General features: G+C 38.2%; 1 protein-coding gene across 1 annotated transcript in view; it reads left to right on the forward strand.

Annotated features, from left to right (window-relative positions):
* The window catches only part of LOC122643925 (proteasome subunit alpha type-3-like), a 32,859-nt gene extending 15,108 nt beyond the window's left edge, over positions 1-17,751 (forward strand). Inside the window, exons 9-10 of the mRNA XM_043837501.1 lie at positions 13,592-13,682; positions 17,447-17,751. Coding sequence (XP_043693436.1) covers positions 13,592-13,682; positions 17,447-17,518 — 163 coding nt within the window. The 3' untranslated portion in view covers positions 17,519-17,751. The remainder of the gene's footprint in view (positions 1-13,591; positions 13,683-17,446) is intronic.
* Positions 17,752-21,492: the final 3,741 nt, after the last annotated feature.

Raw genomic sequence — 21,492 nt, forward strand, 5'->3', positions numbered from 1 at the left:
TAGTTATCAAGGCGCCTAGGCGAACCAAGGCGAGTGAGGGGGTCAGAAACCAAGGCGACACTAGAATTTAAGGCGTGACAAAGGCGCCTGGACACCTAGGTGTCGCCTAGGTGATGCCTTGACAACTATGCCATTAATGGCTCCCAAAGATCCATCAACCACTGAATCAGTCCTAGACATGGTAGACATACTGCCAAACAACTCAAGGAAATGCAAGATAGCGCCTTGCACAAGTGGGGAGACACCTCAACCCAACCACAATAATGAAAACAGCAAGCAGCAGGTAAACTGAGAGCATACACTTGATGAAAACAGCAAACTAGATGCTTCCAAAATCCAAACAACAGCAGCACATATCATCCAAGGCCATAAAACTAAGCAAATTTGCCACTCACAGTAGCTAAGAACCACACAAGATAGCACAACCTCAACAAAGATCTTCAACAGAAAAAGAGAGGAAAAAAGTACCCTGCTGGCGGTAACAGTGCAGCATCAAAGATGAGAGTAAGGCTCTCAAACCTGCTTCATGTACCAATCGAGCCCTTAGGGGCCTTAAAGGGGACCTCTAGGCGAATCAAAAGGGCCCAGCCCCAAAGCAAACCAAGCTGCCAATCGAAACAGACAAGGAGAAAGCTGGCAGAAATCTGGGCAGCATTCTGGTTCAAGTTTTCAGGCTTCAATCCATCTGGCCAAGCAAGAAGCTCCCTCCATTCATCAATACTTTGAAGATTAGACCATAATGAACCATTCTTTTGTGAAATGCTTTACATGGTATGGCTCTATGGAATCCTCTACTGTTCTAGGGTTCTAAAGAGGGGTAAAGAAGCAAGGAGAGCTAGATCTACTCTCAAACCTGCTCTGATACCTAGTTAGAATATCAAGGAGGTTTGATAATTGATGCAGGACAAACCTAAGGGTGTCAATTGGGACGGTTCCCGGTACTTGGGACGGGACGGGACGGTACCGGTACTGGTACCAAAAGTGTCAATCCCAGTATCGTCCCATTTAGTTAATGGGACCAAACCTAGATCCCAATCCCGATTACTAGCGGGACGGGACGGTACCGGTTTCTAAACGGTTCTAGGCACTGTAGAAAAAGGAAGAAGAAGTTTAATTGTTCCTAACGAGGCGGGTTTATTAGTGTCGTGGAATTTTTTCACTATCATGAAATCTAAGTTGTCTACTACTTTTTATAGAGCAACTTAAATTATGAAATCATAGTTCTACTTCTTCAAACTCCCTAAGATCACATGTAATAAGCTTTTCAAAGTTATAATTAAGAGTTAATGATAATCAAATAAACAAACCCAAATATAGTTTTAATGTCATCACCAAACAAGTTTATAAAAACATAACTAAATTCCACTCACTTAAAACCTCCATAAGAGAGAAGACTCCTAAATAAATCAAATTACTGTCATAAAACTTAAACATAAGAACATAAAAAATGATATCTTCCTGAAACTACTATCAAAGGTCAATCAACACTTTTTCTCCTTAGACAGGATGGCTATGTAGGCTGCAATCGCGACATAAATAATAATAAAGCGAGCACTATCAATGCAGCCTGCAAAAAAAAAAAAAAAAAAAAACAATTAGGAACTTTAATTTGTTGCTACTGTAAATAAATATAGATATGCTAACTCATCTAATGAGCATGGTACTAAATCTCGTTTCGTTTCGGTGTTTCGGTCTGACCGAAATTTCCGAGATACCGAAATTTCGTCGAAATTTTGTCGAAATATGGTATTTTTCTGTGGGTGTAAAATGCCAAAAATACCGAGATTTCCAAAATTTTCGAAACGAGATTACCGAAATTACCGAGATTTCCGAAACGAGATGACCGAAATTTCTGAAATTTTCGAAATATTCGAAATATTGCACGGGACACTTTTAGTGACTTTTTCAATATCTCGCGATATATCGTGAGTCCACGATATTTCGTCGATATCTCACGAGATATCGTCAAAATATGGTATTTTTCCATTTCGGATTGGTATCGTATCTCGGACAGCTAGAGATATACGAAATTTGGCATTTCGCGAGATTTTGAACCTTGCTAATGAGAGACATATGTATCATACACGACTTTAAATCCAATTGAACTAGAAGTTGAATAAATAGTAACCTCAAGTTGAATATCATACCTAAATATTATCCATCACACATTCACACATCCACCTGAGAGGTAGTATATTGTTCAGTTGGAGTAGCAATTGTAAGTACATTGCTCAATGCATCAACCAAATCATCGACATCAGTATAGGGATCGACTATATACAAATAAATGAATACCATATTAGTACAAAACAAATTATTGTAAGTTAAAAAAAAAAGAAAAAGATTACCTCCACAATCCACATTAAACAACCAATCCTGCACGCAAATCAAGGCTTCAACATTTTTGGGTAGTAGTTTACTTCGGTATTTATCAATCACCCTACCCCCTGTGCTAAAAGCCGACTCGGATGCAACAATGGAAACAGGAATTGCAAGAATATCACGTGCCATTCGAGCAAGATTAGGAAATTGCTGCTCACATCCCTTCCAATATGTTAAAACATCAAATTCCTTGGAATTAGCCTTTGGTGGCTCCTCTAAATACAGATCCAGGTCAGACTTGTCTAAACCTGTAATTACCTTCATTTTTTTAAATTTAGAGAAGTCCTACAAAATGGTAAAATCCAATCAAGAAATGAATATGCAACATAAAATCTACAAACATTAATAGAACATAATTACAAGAGTGATTTAATAAAAAATAGAATTTATATGTACCTCCATATAGTCATCTTCCTCCTCAGCAGCATTACTTATAGGATCTTCAACATTTGGCATGCTCTTATATGCTTAAAAAATTCGGTACAATGCTGTCTTGAGACATGAAACAACCTCTTCAGCTACCTCTTTACTCCCATAAATCCTAGAATATGCCCATTCTACTATAGTCAACTTGTATCTGGGATCAAGAACCACTGCAATTGATAAAATCAGAGCATATTCACTCCAATATTTGTTAAATTTATTCTTCATTGCATCCACCATCTCTCTCATAAAGTTTCCATCATTTAGAATCTCTTCTTGCAAGGTAATATGAATTTTCACCACACTAGGAAAATACAAGTTGGTAGTGGGGTATTTTGTACCAGAGAGCAAATTTGTGATTTCATCGAATGGCTTCAAAAACTTGGTGATCTTTAAAATTTTCATCCATTCATCAACATCAGGACAACTCATGTAATTGTCCAACTCACCTAAATTTTCAAAGGCTGCACGATAAAAGACTGCACCCTCAAGCATATGGTAGGTGGAATTCCATCGGGTAGTCACATCTGCATTCAAGGCCTTGTTACATGCGATTCGCAATTGCTTGCAACTGTCCATAAACCTTATCTTTCTTGATTGAGAACTTTTCACAAATTTGACACTATCTCGAATTTTTTGTACAGAATTATCTATTAACTTGATTCCATCTTATACAATTAGATTCAAGACATGTGCACAACATCTAACATGGAAAAAATTCGCCTTTGCACAAAAGAGCATTTTTTGCATTTAATTTACTCTTCAAAAAATTCACAAACACATCATTAGAACTAGCATTATCTACTGTAAAAGAAAATCATTTCATTTCGATCCCCCATTCCATCAACATCTTCCCAATTGCTTCACTAATATGAGCACCAGTATACGGAGGTGGCAAGATAGTAAATCTGAGCATCTTCTTTTGTAGAACCCATAATCTATCAATATAATGAGCTGTGAGGACAATGTAACCATAATTAGTGATGGAAGTCCATAGATCAGTAGTCAAAGAAACCCTTCCTGGAGAACTTAGGATTAACTCCTTGGTCTTTTCCTTCTCTCTTTTCCATAATTTATGAATATCTGACATTTGAGTGTTCCTAGATATGGGTTTGTACTCCGGCCAAATATATAACATCAATTTTCTAAAACCCTCATAGTCTATAAATTTTAGAGGTAATTCATTCTTCACTATCAATGTCATCACCATCTCCCGTACAGCTGTTGGATCAATTTGCCTATCCCTCATGGTTACCTTCCCTCCCGATGTTGTCATAAGCATTTGGGCTACATCTTTATTGTCACGCTTAGGGCAACATCTCATATGCTTATTAAGACCAGAGGTTCCATTTTTTGTAGTATCAGCAAGTAAAATAGTCCCACACTTCAGGCATTCTACCCTAGGCCTGTTATCATTAAATATTTTTTTTTCCAATTCCTTGAACCAATTAGGATTCCAACAGGCCAAAGTTCTCTTCCTAGTCTTCTTAGCTTTAGGGGAAGAAGACTTGACAGTGTCACCACCGTTTTTAGATGGTTCGGGTGCCGAAGTAATTTGAACATCCACCATTTTGCACAATGAAAATAATAATCACCCTAAATAGGCACCTAAAAGAAATTTAATTTTAAGTTAAAATCAAGCACAATATAAAAATCTGTTTTAAACTCAAACTTTAATAAATAAATATTAACATTACTTAAAGACCATGTGAATGACTTCTCCAAAGAAAACTACAGTTCACCACTTCACTGTAATATAACGTATGAAAGGAAAGAAACTTTTTAGAACACAACTTTCCTCTTCACTTTTTTTTTTTATTCTAATCAAATAAAAGATGATAGATAGGATAAAAGTAAAAAACATTAAGAATAGGAATGGGGTGTCATTGTGTCACTGTGTACTTGTTGTCTTTTCTCTTTGATTTTTCCAAAACAAGACCGGAAGCAAGTTCATGGTGGCTTTTCCCTTCCCAGCTCTTTATTCTAATCAAATAATGGAATTCTTTATTCTAATAATCTAATCAAACAATGGAAGATAGATAGGACAAAACTCACAAAAGCAAAACGATGGCAATGGAAAAATCCAATTGTGTTTTCCTCTTTGATTTCTCAAACAAAACCTTATTATCACACATGTCACTGTCACATGGTACTACTATGTGGAAAAAGTAAAAACCTGGTACATGAATTTGCTTGCAGGAAGAGAGAGTAGCACTGGAACCAGGATTTTGAGAGGTGAGACTTCAAGAGCTGCGGCTGTTCACTTGTTCCTTTTCGTATTCACAACGTAATTAATGAAACCCTAATGCATCATAAATATAATTCTTATACCCTATTTTTTCCCAAAAAAAAAAAGATCTTATATATGTTTTCCTTTTAAACAGTACTAGTATGTCCAGTACCATTCCGGTACCTTATTGGTATTTCGGTACTAGTACCGTTGGGAATCCCGTCCCAGAACCGTCCCGTCCCATTTATCATTCGGTACCAAAATCAGATACCAGTACCGTCCCATTTACTAATGGGTCGGTACGGTACCGGGTTTTAGCGGGACGGTATTGGGACGGTTCCCGGTTCCGGTCCCAAATTGACACCCTTAGACAAACCCGGTTCGATCCGTTGATCCACGGGTTGGGACCCGAACCAGTCCCGGACCCATTTTAATTTAGGCAATTATTTAACTGGGTCCATTTCTGTTGCATTTTTTGGTTCAGTTTGGTTCAGTTTTTTTGGTTCATTGGTCTAGGCCCAGGCCCACTTGGATCAGCCCCTTAAGTTGACTAGTGGACTTCTTGGAACTTGTGCTCCATTAAGTTTAAGTAACAGCTCAGCTGGTGTGCTTCCCTATGTGTTGGTCTTCTCAAGGGGGAGATCAATAATTTTCTATTGTTTTGTTTTTCTCTACTTAAGCTATGTACAGGCCATTTGGCCAGAAGTTGTTGAATGAAAAAAAATGAGAATTTAAAAAGTTTGGCTGCTCCCTCTCTTCCCTATCGTGGACTGCTCCCCCCCCCCCCCCCTTCTTTTCTTCTTCTTTCTTCCCCATGGTTTCTTTCTTCTTTTCCCCCTGCTATTCTGAAATTCTGATTTCTTGCTAATCCCCCCCTTCTTCTATTTCTTCTCAAGGTTTATTCTCTGCACCCCCTGCAATACTGGATTCTTTCTATCATCTCCTCTCTCTTGATTCTGTCCTCCATTAATCATAGTTGGACAGCAAGGGTTTACAGCTGAACAAGAACCAAGGAAGGAAGAAGAGAAGAGGAGAAGAAGAAAAAGAGAGATGAGAGAATCGTGAGTTAGGGAGAGAAGTCTCCTAACTCTTATTTACTTCACTAACAATTCTTAGGAATTACATAGGACTCCATAAGGAGGTGAAAGTAAGAAAGAATAAAAATGTAAAATTACAACTATATGACTTATAATAGAAACAGAGACAATTATACCCTTAAGACATAAACTCTAACACTGTTCTGGTCTATTTAGTTAATTTGCCATAAAAAGTTTAGACCAGAAACTTCTTATTTGTTCATCCAATAATCCACCATAAGTTCGGGGGTTACATGGTTAATGGACCTATATATTCACAGTAGTATAGCAGAACACTGAATGGGGCAGAACCTAAGAAAGTAAGAGAGAAAGAAAGAAAACAACAAGAGGAGAGGTAATCAATCTCTAGGAGAGACTCCCACATCGATCCCATATATATAAAGAGGGTACTTAAGTATTAGAATTATACCCCTCTACTTAGTAGAGTTATGATTCAGTTCATCTCACAATATGATTAGTTCATCTCACACTTCACTAACACACCCTCTCAAGATGGAGCATAGAAGTCTGATGTAGATTCATCAGCAAACCATCTGAATTTCTGTTATCAAGATTTTACCTAATCTGAACTATCCTTTGATGAAAAGATCATTGTTTGGTTCCTAGTTTGATTATTCAAATCTAGGACTACATTAAAGTCCCATGTTCAGCTTGGAACGCATGATTAAGTATGTATTACGGTTCATAGCCTAGTGAACATAGTTATCACAACGACTAGGTGATCCTAGGCATTGGAGGAGTGGAAAACATCAAGGCGACACCAACAAGGCGTCAAGGCATCGCCTAGGTGACCAAGCGTCCTTCCAGCAAACGGCACCTAGACGCCAAGACGTTGCCTAGCCATCGACATCTTGACAACTATGGTAGTGAAAATGTCCCCCAACTGATTTGGAGAACTGATATAAGACGTAGAATAGCTTTCTTCATAATTGCATCTCGAACAAAATGGCAATCCACCTCAATATGTTTGGTTTTCTTATTAAAGATAGGATTACTAGCAATATAAATGGCAGCTTGATTATCACAGAACATCTCCATTGACTTAGTGATTGTAAAACCAATTTTTCCCATGCGAATTTTCAACCAACTCAGCCATTGTATGAACCATAACACGATACTCTTGATCTAGCAATTGTACTCTGCTTCTTACTTCTCCAAGTCACAAGGTTACCACCTACAAAGGTACAATACCCAACAGTAGACCTTCTACCTCAGCTGAACCAGCCCAGTAAGCATCTGAGTAGCCAACCACACCAAGTTGATTGTCGTCTATAAACCAAACCGTTTTCTTGTAGTACTCTTCAAATATTGTAATATACAAGACACAACGACCTAATGAACCTCCTTTGGTGCTTCCATAAACTGGCAAACAACACTTCAAATGAAATGTTAGGGCAAGTCACAATTAAATAAATCAGCTTCCCAACAAGATGCCTATACCTAGAATTGTCTGGAAATGTTACACTACTATCAGTAGCATTAACATCCATATTTAGCCGGCTTAGCCCCAACAATAGTACCTGAGAGATCAGTAGCATATTTCACCTTTTCCTGCAGATCACCATACAAAGAGGCATTGTGCACATCCAATTAATATAGAGGCCAATCCAAATTTACAGCAAGAGATATCAAAACCAGAATAGAAAGCAAACGAGATACTAGAGAAAAATTCTCATAGTAGTCCATGCTATAAGTTAAGCAAGGTTTAAGATTTCAGTTTTGAGTCTTTTGACTGGATTTCTACCCTGGTCAAAAGCGAGAACACCATCAAAGTGGCACCAAAATATGGCACCGAAATGGCAGAAATGACGCCAAAATATGCCACCAAAATGGTTGAAGTTACACCGGAATGTTACATTTCGGTGAAAACCCGAAACATTGAAGACCCCTGAATTTGTATTCCATTTTGTTTCGGCAACTATCAAAAACTGAAATATTTCGTTGAAATTTTGAAATGAGTTTGAGTATGTTCTTTGGCTACAAGACAAGCCATCAGACGCTTAATAGTACCAATGTACCATTTGGATGATAATAGCAGAAAATTTTCCACGGGCACTTCACCAATTCCTCTCTCTTTGGTAGAAGGTAAGGTCCAAAGTATTTTTACTGATCAACGCATTTATTTCAAGATCCATTACCTGTTCCAACCAGTATGGGAAAGCACTTCCATATAGGATCAGGCATATAAACACTAGATAATGACAAAGCAAAACTATGATAGAAAGGAGAAAGACTAAACAGAAACATAACTGCCATTAGGATGAGTAATATTTCAAAATGAGTTCAAGAGCACTTACTTTTATGAACGATAGGCAAGTCCAGCTCAAGAGGAAGAGAAATCGAAGAGGATTTTTGCGGTGTAGGTAGGTCATCCAATGAATGTACTACATGAGGTGCTTGCTGATAAACCTAGAGTGGAGATGTAGAAGATGGTAAAGGAAACAAAGGAGGAGGATCATCAGGAGAGATGTCATGACAAATAGTAAGGAAAAGAAGAGGTGGTGGAAGATAAAGGAGAAAGGTGGATCATCCAAAACTTTGCCAACATTAGAAAAATAGGGTTTTCTTAAAAAAAATGTGACATGTTCACTAACAAAGTTTTTTCAAGACACTGGATAAAAGCACTTATACTCTTTTCTAAGTATGAGATTACCCGAGAAAGATACATTTAAGAGCACGGTGAGACATTTTATCAAAACACAAAAGAGGAAGAGAATGCAATGGTAACTGTAGAAAAAAGAATAGAGAAAAGGTTTTGACCATTTGAAACAATAGATGACATCTGGTTAATTAATTAGCAGGCATAGCATCTCGCCATCTCTCCAAAAACCTTTTGGAGGGTTCATATGAATCATCATAGAACGAGCAACTTCTAACAAACTACAAATTTTCCTCTCAGCAATCCCATTTTGTTGAGGTGTATGGGGAACAAGTAGTTTGATGAATAATTCCATTATTACAACAAATATAAGCAATAGCATTTTGGAAAATTGCAAGAGCATAATTAGAATGAAGAATACAAATATTAGAAAAACTGAACTTGTATTTTTTTATAGATTTATTTGAAAACAAAAACTTAGAACGATCCTTTAACAATTATTTTCAACTCATTCTGTAATGCTCATCTTAAAAAAAAAAAACTTAAACCCAAAAAATACTAAAAACACGACCAGCGCAACGAATATTAGTATTGACAAGAAACAAGAACTACTTTTCTCAATGCAAGGACTAAAAGTTGAATGATGTTGCTTCCCATGTTGACTTGATTCACATTCCAGACAAGTCTAAGTGCTAAGGGAAGGAATCAGTTGATGAAGTTTATCCAAAGAAAGATGACCAAGATGACAATGCCATTGAAGAGGAGAGACGATAGGATGGGATGCAACCACAACGGGAGCAGAGAAGGCAACATTAAAGTACTACAAATAGACTATCCAGAAGATTCATGGCCACCACCGAGCATCCTCTTCATCTGGAGATCCTGAAAAACACAATAAGGGGGATAGAATGTCACAGAACAATTCAGAGACATAGTTAGTTGGCTAACATACAACAGTTTCATATGAAATTTGGGTACATGAAGGGCATAAGACAAGGATATAGAAGAAGAGAGTTAAAAATGGCATGACCATGAACACTAGAGGAAGAACCATCGACTAAAGTAACACGATAAAGAGAGCTCTTCCAATTAATTGAAGAAAATTTATGCTGCCTAGGGTTACAAAATCTGTTTTAGGTCTCTATGGGCCCACCAAAGTGATGAAATTCCAAATAGAAAAGTGCAATGGCAATTTTGTAATATTTAGAACATTTGGAACAGACCCTAGGACAGTATAGTAATTAAAGTAAAAGAGAAACGGCACAATTGAGATAAAAAAAAGAGCGGTGTAAAACAGAAACAATTTTGAAGTGAGGGCTAATTGGTAATATCAAGAAGAAAGTGGCCTTAATTGGAAATAACAGAAATATGCTTCTTCTAGCTCTCGAAATTCAGATTGAGAGTTGCGCAGAGGAGGTAGGAGAACCATCGGTTAGTTCAGGTTCACGCAATTCACTCTATGCACAACAGCATACACTCAGGAAATAAACTCAATATTGCCATTCCAATTGGCCAATCCCAATGGGTTACAACCAATATAAAAAACTTAAATGTCAAGTCCTAATAAAAAAACTGAAACTGACTTTGAACTTAAATTGCTCATCCTACAATAGCTATCAATAGTAATAAAATAATAATAAAATGAAATGACAAAAGTAACACCAATAATTAAAACCCCTAAATATCCCTAGTGGACCAAAAGCCAAGTTTGATTTGGTTCTTTGTGGTTATGGTTCAAAATCTCGCAATATATCGCCGATATTTCGGTATATTTTGGATATCTCAACACTGTCGAGACGAGATGACCATACAAAATGAAAAAAGTCCAAATTTCGGTATATTTCATGAAATTTTGTCAAAATTTCGTGAAATTTTGGTATATTACTTAAACAAGGTGTATTTCACTATTTATGCATCAGGGTCTGACCGTATACTGTCAATCAAGGGTGCAAACCCAAAACACCACTTTGAGTTCATTTTTTTGCAATATGAAGGTTTAAATGTGTTTATTTAGTGTAAATAAGGGTATACATGAAGTATCAGAGCTTAATATGGCCAAAAACCCACCGAGATGAACTGCCGAAATATGGCAGAAAAAATACCATATTGCGGCGAAATTTCGGAGATTTTGGAAATCTCGACCTGCCCAAAATGGCGAGACGAGATCTTGAACTATGTTTGTGGTTTGAGTCTCAGGACTGGGTCAAGCCAGTCCAGACATGGAAGTACAACTGCATCAGCTCTCTCGCTTTTAAAAGAATTCGAATCTGTCAAGTTACGAAGCGAACCCAAGGTGTACTTATAGTGATTTCGATGCCAAGGTGGCACGTATCTTGGGGAAGATGGTCAGAGTGCAACTCCATGAGTAGGAGAATAGATTGGCATATAGTAGGAGGGAACTGCCACCATCGAGGAATATTTGTCAATGCGTGAGGCAACATAAAAAATATCTACCCTCCTTGTTTCACCTTGATGGTATTCCCGGCACCATCTTGGGGAATATCAGCCTTCGTTACCATGGTCGCCCTAAAAAAGTGTCACAATCCGCTAAGGGGCTGACTAGGCAAAGCACTTGATAGTGAAGCGAGACCCAAATTGTAGATTTACTCGTATAACTGCATCAATCTCTTCTCTAGTATTAGACATAAATCCTCGCACATAACCTTTCCTGAAAAGCTACTTCTGTGGGAGTTTAAGTGATAGAACTAGATCTGTGGAGATGAGGTTGGTTTGTGTCTTGTGTCGGCAACTATATGCACTATATCGTAGAATCCTCATCAATAAGTACCATTTTATTAGAAAAGGGGAGCTTTCTCTACTAGTCCATTAGAAAATGGAGTAGGTCTAGCTGAGCTGGCTTCATAGTTGTCAAGGAGCCTAGGCGAACCAAGGCGACACCAGAAAACAAGGTAAGAGAAAGGCATCTGGATGCCAAGACAACTATGGTTGGCTTCAAACTCGTCATCAAACCATACAGGTTCACCAATATCAATATCTTCCTTGAAGTTTTGAGCATGTCCTTCAAGTAGTATTTTTCTTTGGTTGTCTTGGTATATGTAGCTGCTAAATTGATTGATCTAAATCCCCCGTTAAAAAAAAAAGGTCTTACCCAGTGCACAAGGCTCCTGCGTTTAGCAGGGTGTGGGGAGGTTCAAATGTACGCAGCCTTACCCCTGTTTCCAGATCTAAATCCCCATTAGTAAGTTCTTATTGAATTTCTGTTTTCAGCACACTGATATACCTCAATACTCGTTGCTGATCTGTCTCTTGACGTCTACATCTGCATGACAATTTGTCGAACTCTATGGTGTAAGCATCCACATCCTTATTGCCTTAATGGTAGTTGACCATCTTGTGAAAGAGAACCTTTTCTTTGTTGGGAGGAATGGAATTTTTATCCAATATCTACTTTGTGACCTCCCAATTGGTGACGGGTCCAAGGCGCCTGATAAACCTCGGCTGTAGAACATCATCCCACCATGAACATCATACATAGTGAATTTGGTGAGGATAAGCTCACACTTCTTGTCATCTGGAAAGGACTTGTAGGAGAAATACTTCTTGTCATCTGGAAAGGACTTGTAGGAGAAATTCCGCTAGACTTTAGTCAACAAGTCAAGAAAATCTTTGGGTCCCTTGTCGAATTTCGGAACCTCAACCTTGATTCCATAATTCCTGTCTGAGAACACTGTCATGTGACATCTGGGGCATAACTGGCTTGGTTGCTGTTTCAGGGGGAGGGGATGTCCACAAACCATACTATGATGTGCAAGAATTCTAGTTTAATGAGCTTCTTTGCTCCATGCACTTTGCTCCTTCTATACGATAAAAGCACCAAACTGGGGAATTATCTTGTCTATCAGATCTCCTTATGAAGGCGCTCAGCCAAAGTCTCTGCCATGACTTTGTCTACTTTTAGTTCGATCCTTGCTGATTTTTTCGTAATTCCTTGTACAGTTTGTAGAGTTCAGGGTTAGTGATGTGAGAGGGTCTTGTTATGGTTAGAATAGTTGCAAGAATGTTGGCTTTGATACCAATTATTGCAACCTAGGATTACAAACCCTGATTCAGGTTGCTATGGACCCATCAAAGTGATGAAATTTCAAGTACAAAAGAGCAGTGAAAATAGAGTTATGTAGGGCAGAAGCTGAGAAAGGAAGTGAGAAAGAGAAGAGAGGTAATCGATCTCTAGGGGAAACCCCCCACGTCGATCCCATATGTGTTAAAGTAGATATTTCAGTATTACAAGTATAACTCTACTTAATAGAGTTATGATTCTGTGCATCTCACAATATGATCCAGTACATCTCGCACCTCACTAACATTCATCTTTATCATAAAAGGCTAGAATTCTGAATTCACAGGCACACAGTCAAGTGCATGCATTCTATCTTAATAATGTATTTCCATCCAATGGACTTCCTATATGGTAGTTGGCACATTATTAGCTGCTGATTTTCTGTCTAAATTAACTATCGTGGATGAAATTGAATTTGGAACTGAGAGGAGTGGTGTGGTGTCAACATCTATTTTGATATTCTTTCTTTTGTGTTCTTCAAGATTTTCAGGCTCAATGTAGTTGACATTGAGGCACAAAGCTAAACCATTTGATGATCTTTTTGTGGTTGTCTAAATTTTCTCTCATTACCACTTACGATGCCTAGTTTTGAATATTAGAAACTATAGTAAGAATTATTTAGTTATTTAGTGCAAGAGCTTAAGAAAATCGGGGAAGCATTACTGCTTTGGTCATCTTTAGTTGTTAATCATATTTTATCTTTTCTGGACTAAGTACTCCATGAGTTTTCCATTTCAGTTGTTGGTCACAATTTGGTATTCTTCTTTCTATGTTGTATGCAGCATATATGGGGTGCATGATGAGGCAAAGGACAAGGCATTCGAGTTGGAAATGAGCTGGGTCTGTGACGAGTCAAACTGCCAGCATCAGAAGGTGACCTTTTTGTTTTGTTGAGAAAAAATAATTTCCTTTTGTATGTAGGAAAATGATCTTTTGGCAGACTGTACCTCAAAGCTCTTTCAGAGCTTGTTCTGTGCATGCTCACAAGCCTCAGTTATTAGGTGATTATTTACATTACTGATAGGGGAACGGGAGCAGGAGATCAGTCAGAAAGGTAGAGTTCCACACTGGACTCTGCTTTCATCTGCCAAATGATAAAGAAAGTCAATATATTGGATGGTTTAGGGTTGCCGAACTAGTCACTATTGCGATTCTGGGCCATGCTTCTCTAATAATTTGACTGTTGGAAATTTATGACGAAGCACTGCTGTGTGTAGAACGTGTTGCTTGGAATGAATTATCATAGATTTGCAATAATAGTGATAAAAGGGTGAGATTAAAAATAAGTGATGTACATGGGTGTAATACCCTAGAAAATAGTCAATGTACTTTTACGTATAATTCGATCCATAGATCTGAATTTTACTAAGTAGGTCAAAATCCTAAATTCACGTTTGGATGGTGCACTGTCTGACCTTAAGATTTACATGCTATAAGATCATAAATTCATAATGCATCACATCATGAATAATAAGATTTCATCTGGCATGTTCATAAAGGACTTCTGCCCGTGGAAGAGAGGGCCCACCTATATAAAATGAAAAGGTCCTGTATCACCATTGTCTTCCTTTAATGAACTGTAAAAGTATCTAGATTAAATATTAGCTTGACTTTAAATTTTCAAAATGCTCCTCTTCAATGTTTATGTGGATACAAATACAATCAAGCATACTGAAATGGTTTAGGCATTCCTTGATCTCAGTCTCTCTATGGTTTCACCAGGAATAGGAGTACAAGTGACATAACATTTCTAATTCTAACCTAGATTTAGGGATCAGAGCCTTGAAAAAATGTACCCTTTTATGTCTCTTAATTTGATCCTGAAAAAATAGATCTTTGTTGTTAGTTAAATATAAAAGTTCGTAAACTTTTACTTATCATATAAAATGAAACTAAGAATCAGATGCATATGACCACATGGAATTCAGCTACAATTTGTTACCAATAATTTCCGCTAAAATTTTGCTGATGCTTGTCATGTACGTTTTTCTTTAATAAATAAGAAGGCATTCTACTAAGGTCAGCTCAGGCTTATCCCAACTAAATGGTAATGAAGTCCTAGATTGGTAGGAGATCAACTAGGAGCCAGTACACCAGGATCTGATATGAACTGGTAGTCCGATTGGGGGAGAATATGACTTTAGGTCAAAATTAGGGTTAGGGTTTGAGGTGCTGGTTATGCTAGGCAGGTGGAGGGGAGTCTATTAGTTAAGGTTACGTTAAGTTTTGATGGAGGAATGTGTGCTGGAATGAATTGGCAGTAAGTTAGGCCAGTACACCAGGATCTGATATGAACTAGTAGTCCGATTGGGGCAGCATATGATTTTAGGTCAAAATTAGGGTTAGGGTTTGATGTGTTGGTTATGCTAGGCAGGTGTAGGGGAGTCTATTAATGAAGGTTACGTTAAGTTTTGATGGAGGAATGTGTGTTGGAATGAATTGGCAGTAAGTAAGGTTTAGGGTTTTGAAAGGTGGAAGATGATGGAATCTAGGGTTTATAATAACAGGAAATGGGGTGGTTGAATGGGCTTAATATTTAGGTTGAGTGTGGGTAGGGTGGAGGGGAATATATGGTGAAAGTTATGGCTAAATCAGATGGTTGAATCTGGAGTTATGGAGGTTTCCTAGTAGAGATAGGAGAGAGGGGTAAAAGTGTAATTTCAAAGAATCGGCTGGGTGGCTGGTAATGAAATTTGGATCGAGTTTCTCTTAGGGTTTGAGGAAGATTCAATCAAAATTTTAGCAAGTTCTAACGGTTAGATTTGGCTGGGCAGAATTCTCGCAAGAACCTTGCATGTGACCTTCTAGAAGGGAAGAAGAATAGTTGCAGGTTTTCAGTTTTAGACTTGTGGATGAAGAACTTGGAGTGATGTTGTAGACTTGAATAGTGCTTGATGATGTAGAATCACTCTTGAAATTAGAACTTGAATGTAGAACTGGAACTTAACAGCAATGGAGAAACAAATAACCAATTTGAACCATCCGGGTTTCCCTTCGCAAGGTGTTAATCAGATTAAACACGATTCCTTCAAAGCGATCCACTGGGCTTCACACCGCAAGGTGTCGATTGGATCAAACACCAATCCCACCAGCCTTGATCAAACACAAGACAAATCTTCAATGGAGAAGAGCAACGAAATCTTTTTCATTAATAAAATTCGTGTTTAATACTTGCCTCCTTACAACTTATATAAAAGACTCAAAAATAGACTCCACAAAAAGGAAAGGCCTAACCGAATCCTTAACCTATTAGGTAACTTAAACTGAGTAGGAAACTGAAATAGACTTAAAACAGAGTCCTAATCCAGCCCAACTAAACACTTGAAAGAAAACTAATAAAAACTAATAAAATCACTTAAATTGAACCATTGGTTGAACTGATTCAATTTATGAAGAAAAATACCAAAATAAAACTAAGTATGGAACTAAAATAACTAATCCAGTATGCAACCTATGTACCCCTCGTTAGGTCCATAAAAGTGACCTATTACATTGAAAACCCATGGAACCAAAGGCCCAATATGTATAGAACCCAATCCTAGACTTATTCCAAATAAAACTAGCCTATTTTGTTGATGAATCTGCACCAAATGGGGTCAGCTACAGGTACTGATATCTTATCAATGATATAAATATATAGTATGGAATAGAGGGAGATTAAGTATCAACTGTGAATCGATGTCATTCATTTGATTACCGGACAACCCAGTAATCTGCAATTCTATGCTCAGTTTCATTGGACCAGTTACCCATCTTGAAAAGTGGGGTTGGGCATGGTGGTATTACGTATTAGGGAATTTGATGTCATATTTCCGCAGAACGTTACACAATGCTTTGTGATTGTTTTCCAAACCAAGTATTATGATGGTAAAAAACTTCTTAGTTGTACTTGAATCATATTTTTTTTGACTTTCCCATATTGAAGCCCAGTCCAGTGCTTCTTGTCTCTCATTGTTTGACAGTTGTTCCAATCTAGGTGTCTTCTTGGTTACACTCTTTCCAATATTAAATGTATAAAATGCTTTTGAGCCATTAAAACCCGAAGTGTAGAGGTGGACAAAAAAATTACCATTTGGTGGATTTAGTCAATGATTAATTAATAATTTTCCACGTGTTTTGGGATTTCTGAACTCCCTACCCCTAATTGACTTAGTGTACCACACACAGCTTCCATTCATGGATGATGTTTATGGTATATGTAACCTAGCTATATAGAGAATTAAAGATACATAATGAATTGTTCAGACTTTATGCTGGTTTTCTTTTGATTGGAATTCATTTCAATACTCCATTATGCATTTTATCAGAAGAAGCACACTGTGGTGCCAGTGTAAGAACACACATTTGAGTCTGAGGACCAGCCACTTTTTTGCAAAAATGCCAAATATTGGGACCATTTCCAGTCCACCTCTCCAGGGATCCTGTGAAAGTGGGACTGGCACTTAGTTATGGCCCATTTTACCATCAAAGGAATCAATGAAACTGGGTTTTATCAGTAGATCAGAAGATGTTGGAATTCACTTGTATTCCATTCTAGTTGGTTGGGCTCAATTTGCAAATATAACTATATAACTATATAACTATATATATATATATTTCTTTAGTTATTAATTATAGGGTTTCCTTCTGAGTATCAGGTTCCAGAGGAGCTCTTAGAGGAAGCGAAGGCAGCTGCCAAAGCAGCGTTGGAAGAAATGGATGCAGATTAAGGATTCAAAGTGCATCCTATTGGTTGTGTCATTTTAACACTATCTTTGGGTCGCCATCCTCTACATGAATTTACCAAATTTTATTTGCTATGGTGGGGATTTCTTTTTTTTCCTTTCAAGTCTCAGGTTTCAGATGAGCTCTTGAGAGGAAGCTGAGGTAGCTATAGTGGCAGCACTGGAAGAAACATTTGTGGATTTAAAACAGCTAAAATGTTCTTTTTCAGCCATCTTGGGCATTAGTAAAAATACTTTATTATGCTTGATTTCTCATGTCTCTAGATTTGCTTGTGGATTATTCATCTGTTATTGAAGTCTGAACTTCCTGAACTTGTCTCGGGTTAAAACTATGCCAGGTCAAACTTATTTATATTACCAATGAATTTTGTTAAACTAGGGCAAATTGTCAAATGATTGGATTCTAGTCCTTGGAAGAAAGTTTTCTGCTCCGCCGCCAAGAGGTGGTCGGGAGCAATCAAGCACTAACCCTCCCCCCTTGTTTGAATTGCCTGATACGCCCCTCCCAAGTATCTTGACCCTTCGTTTCTTCCTCCGCCACCAACATGAGAATCTCCACCCCTGGTCCTTTTCACCTGTCCTCATTTATGGTGTAAAGAAAATTCTGAGTCTGAGTAGGCTAGATGAAACAGTGATTTTTTGATGGTCATATATTTTCTTTGATTGTAAGTTTGTTGTGATTTGGTGCATGAAAAATGGCTATAGGAGGTGTTGTATTTATTGGTCTCAAAGCTTTTAATTGCCGAAGAATGTGTTGAATCTGATATTGGGAGAATGGAATGAGATGAACTTGCTTTGATAGTGACTGCAATCTGCAGTTCAATACTCTTATAAAACTAAGGTTCAACCCATTTGCAGGCGAAGCAAGAAAGTCAAGTGGAATAAATTCTGCATTTGGTTGTCAAAATATATATAATCTTTTATGGAATTTTTATTTTTTGATCAAACGCATACACCTGCTCAAAAGGGTTAAACAACTTTTCAAGCTACGGGTTGCAAATAAACACAGATACACAGTCAACCCACCCGATGTGGGATTAAAGTCCCACCGTGGGATTAAGCCATATCTTTTATTTTTTATTTTTATGGAACTTCTGTCTTCCATTTGAAGTAGATTCATCTTTAGACCCCACGAACTCAAAACCCTATAGTGTTTATTTCAGCCCAAGTTTGGTGATTAGTTGCTTGACTATTTGGAATTTCGATCTCCCACCTTGAAAGGTGATTAAATTAGGGGGAAAAGAAACGTACAATGCCAGCGTGCAATAGAGGTCATGTGGCACACATGGGACACATATACTCTGCTGTGCTGCAGGATGTGCATCGCACACCCTGCAGATTTCACCTGCGATCCCCTTTCTCTCCCTCATTAAACGCTCCCTAGTAGATGAATCGATCACCCACACCTCATTGGAGGAAAAAAAAGGTTTCTTTCTATAAATCACAAAACTAAAACCACCTTATGTACATTGTTGATTGGATAAATAATTTGAAATTCTTATCAGAGTATTCTCAATATCTATCTGTATCTATATAGTGACAGCAATGATCTATTGTATTTCTTATTAGGGAGAAAGAATGTACTTGGGCGGATGTGGTGCACTGATTCTGTGCCTAAACATAGGGGCAGGTGAAATGACCGCCATACCCCTGGGAAATCTTTCCTTTCCATGGGGTCATGGCAGTTATTTCGCCTGCCCATGTGTCTGGGTGTAGGGGCAGCGTATCGCACACACCTAGATAGTGTTCTCTTTCCCATATTGCTAATGTAAACAAGATGTTTGGATCCAAGTGCAAAGTAGGATAGGGATACAACAGACTCGTTAAATACCCATTAATTAAATGATACTAAAGAGGTTTTTTTTTTTTTTGATAGAAAGAAGGCTACATTCATGTGCGCCCAACGCCAAGCAAAGAAAATCAAGATACATGAAATAGATAGAGAACATGATAAACACAAGCTATGGATACATTGTATCCAAAACCAAGGAGCGAAAATTGACCCGGTCTCACATGCCATTGTTTGGGTCATCTAGACTAGGGGTGGATCACAACCACTTCCCTAGATAAAAAGCTGTAGACACAGCTAAAATTAAGCGCATGCACATGCGTGCCAATAGAGGGGACCCCATATGTGCCAAAAAATCCAACGCCAAACCGCCCACACGTGCCGACATGCTGTCACAACCTACTTTCAAACAGATTTGCCAGATCAACAAAGGTCTGCTGGATCGACGAGTGGAACTTCGACCGATGAAAATGGGTTTATATATTTGGTTTTGCCTATATTATATATTGGGGAGGGGTTTCCTACAAGGGCAATGCAAGAAGGAATCTACATGCTACACTAATGAGGGGTTAGAAAATGGTCTCATCCATTTAGCTCACTTGTGGCCTACATGTTCAGAATATATGAGAGAGAGAGAGAGAGAGAGAGAGAGTGGGTCCCATTAGTTATCATGTGAGAAAGGAATAAAAGAAGTGTGTGTAGTAGTTCATGTGCAATGATGACATTGTTTGAGATCTGACGCTCGAGGATAAAGGTGCTTTGATAAGGTAAGATGAGGAATGGTAAAAGAGGCCGAAAACGGTTGACGAGGACTTTGGCGATTATTTTGTATGCCACATTACACAAACTAATAGAGTAGTAGTCTAACAAGGTGCATGGGGCATATAAGATGAGCATAATATGGGTATGGTTCAGTTTGTGAAGAAGAAAACCGCTATGGAAAAAGTGTTCTAACATATGCCAAATATCTTCTCCTAGAATGTCCCATTAGGTGTGAAAGAATATTGTCGGGTAACCATTAGAACCTATTGCTTTCCATCCTCCCATTTAGAAGGATGCCTGTCTGTTTTGAAAAGCCAGGGCGACTTTTGCTAGTGAGACCATACCAGTCCACTATCAGGCGAGGTGTGAAGCGATCTCGTACTAAATGAAATGACTAACCCTTATTAGAGCAAAGGCAAGGCGCCTTTATCATTATTACTAATAAGTATAGTAGGACATCTGCTTGTTTAATAAAGTGCTAACATGCATCCAAGAGTCAACAGATGAACCCCTACTCGATTAAGGCATGCGACGACGTTTCGCCTTAGCGCATCTGGCTTCTTGCTTGCTAGGGACGCGCATTAGCCCAATTGTTAGAGATTTGTTTTTCTTACTGGCTCGAAAACTATACTTAATAATGGTAAGGGTGGTTGAGCATTGAAGCGACTTTTTGGCCGTATCTTGCTCGGGGCAAGCACTTGAGAGAATAAAGCTGATCATAGAGCACCGTTGCACTAATGCATACACTGTTGCTTTTCAATTGGGTTCCGGTGTTGGAGCCATAGTAGTGCTGTAAGAATTTTCTAGGGTGTGTATAATGACTCATCACCCAACTATAGAACAACTATACCACCTATCCTACATAATTTAATGGGAAAACGGGCCTGCTGTGGGTGCGGAAGCTGCTTCACTCATTGTCTAAACCTACAGAATCACTTTTCAAAATTCATCACCAAGAGCCCAACCTTCGCTTTTGAGGCCATACTACCTAAGGTATCTGTGTGTACTCCTATCGTGGAAAGAAAGGTTGCTCTGTTAAAAGGATCACTCTATGCCGTTTTCAAAATTGGAACCAAAGATTGCCTATATCCAAGATGACATATCAACAAATACCACAAGAAATACATGAAGCCATAGGATAAAGTCACCCAAACCCGGATACAAAAAGTACATCCACAATGAGTCAAGCTCCTACCCAGCCATCACAATAACAAGCGTCTCTTCCGAAGCCATTAAAGTTTCAATCATCCCGGATCAATAAAAGCCACCTCCAAACTAGCGACTCAAGGATTTTCAATCCTCTGCTCTACCAGCTGAGCTTTCCCAACTATTCTTGACGCATCATACTCATTCCACTATAGTTCTTGGGTCTATGTCAATTATAGGACTAAAAAACATTTCAAAGTCT

The sequence above is a fragment of the Telopea speciosissima genome, chromosome 10 (assembly GCF_018873765.1).
Source record: "Telopea speciosissima isolate NSW1024214 ecotype Mountain lineage chromosome 10, Tspe_v1, whole genome shotgun sequence".
Taxonomy (NCBI): domain Eukaryota; kingdom Viridiplantae; phylum Streptophyta; class Magnoliopsida; order Proteales; family Proteaceae; genus Telopea; species Telopea speciosissima.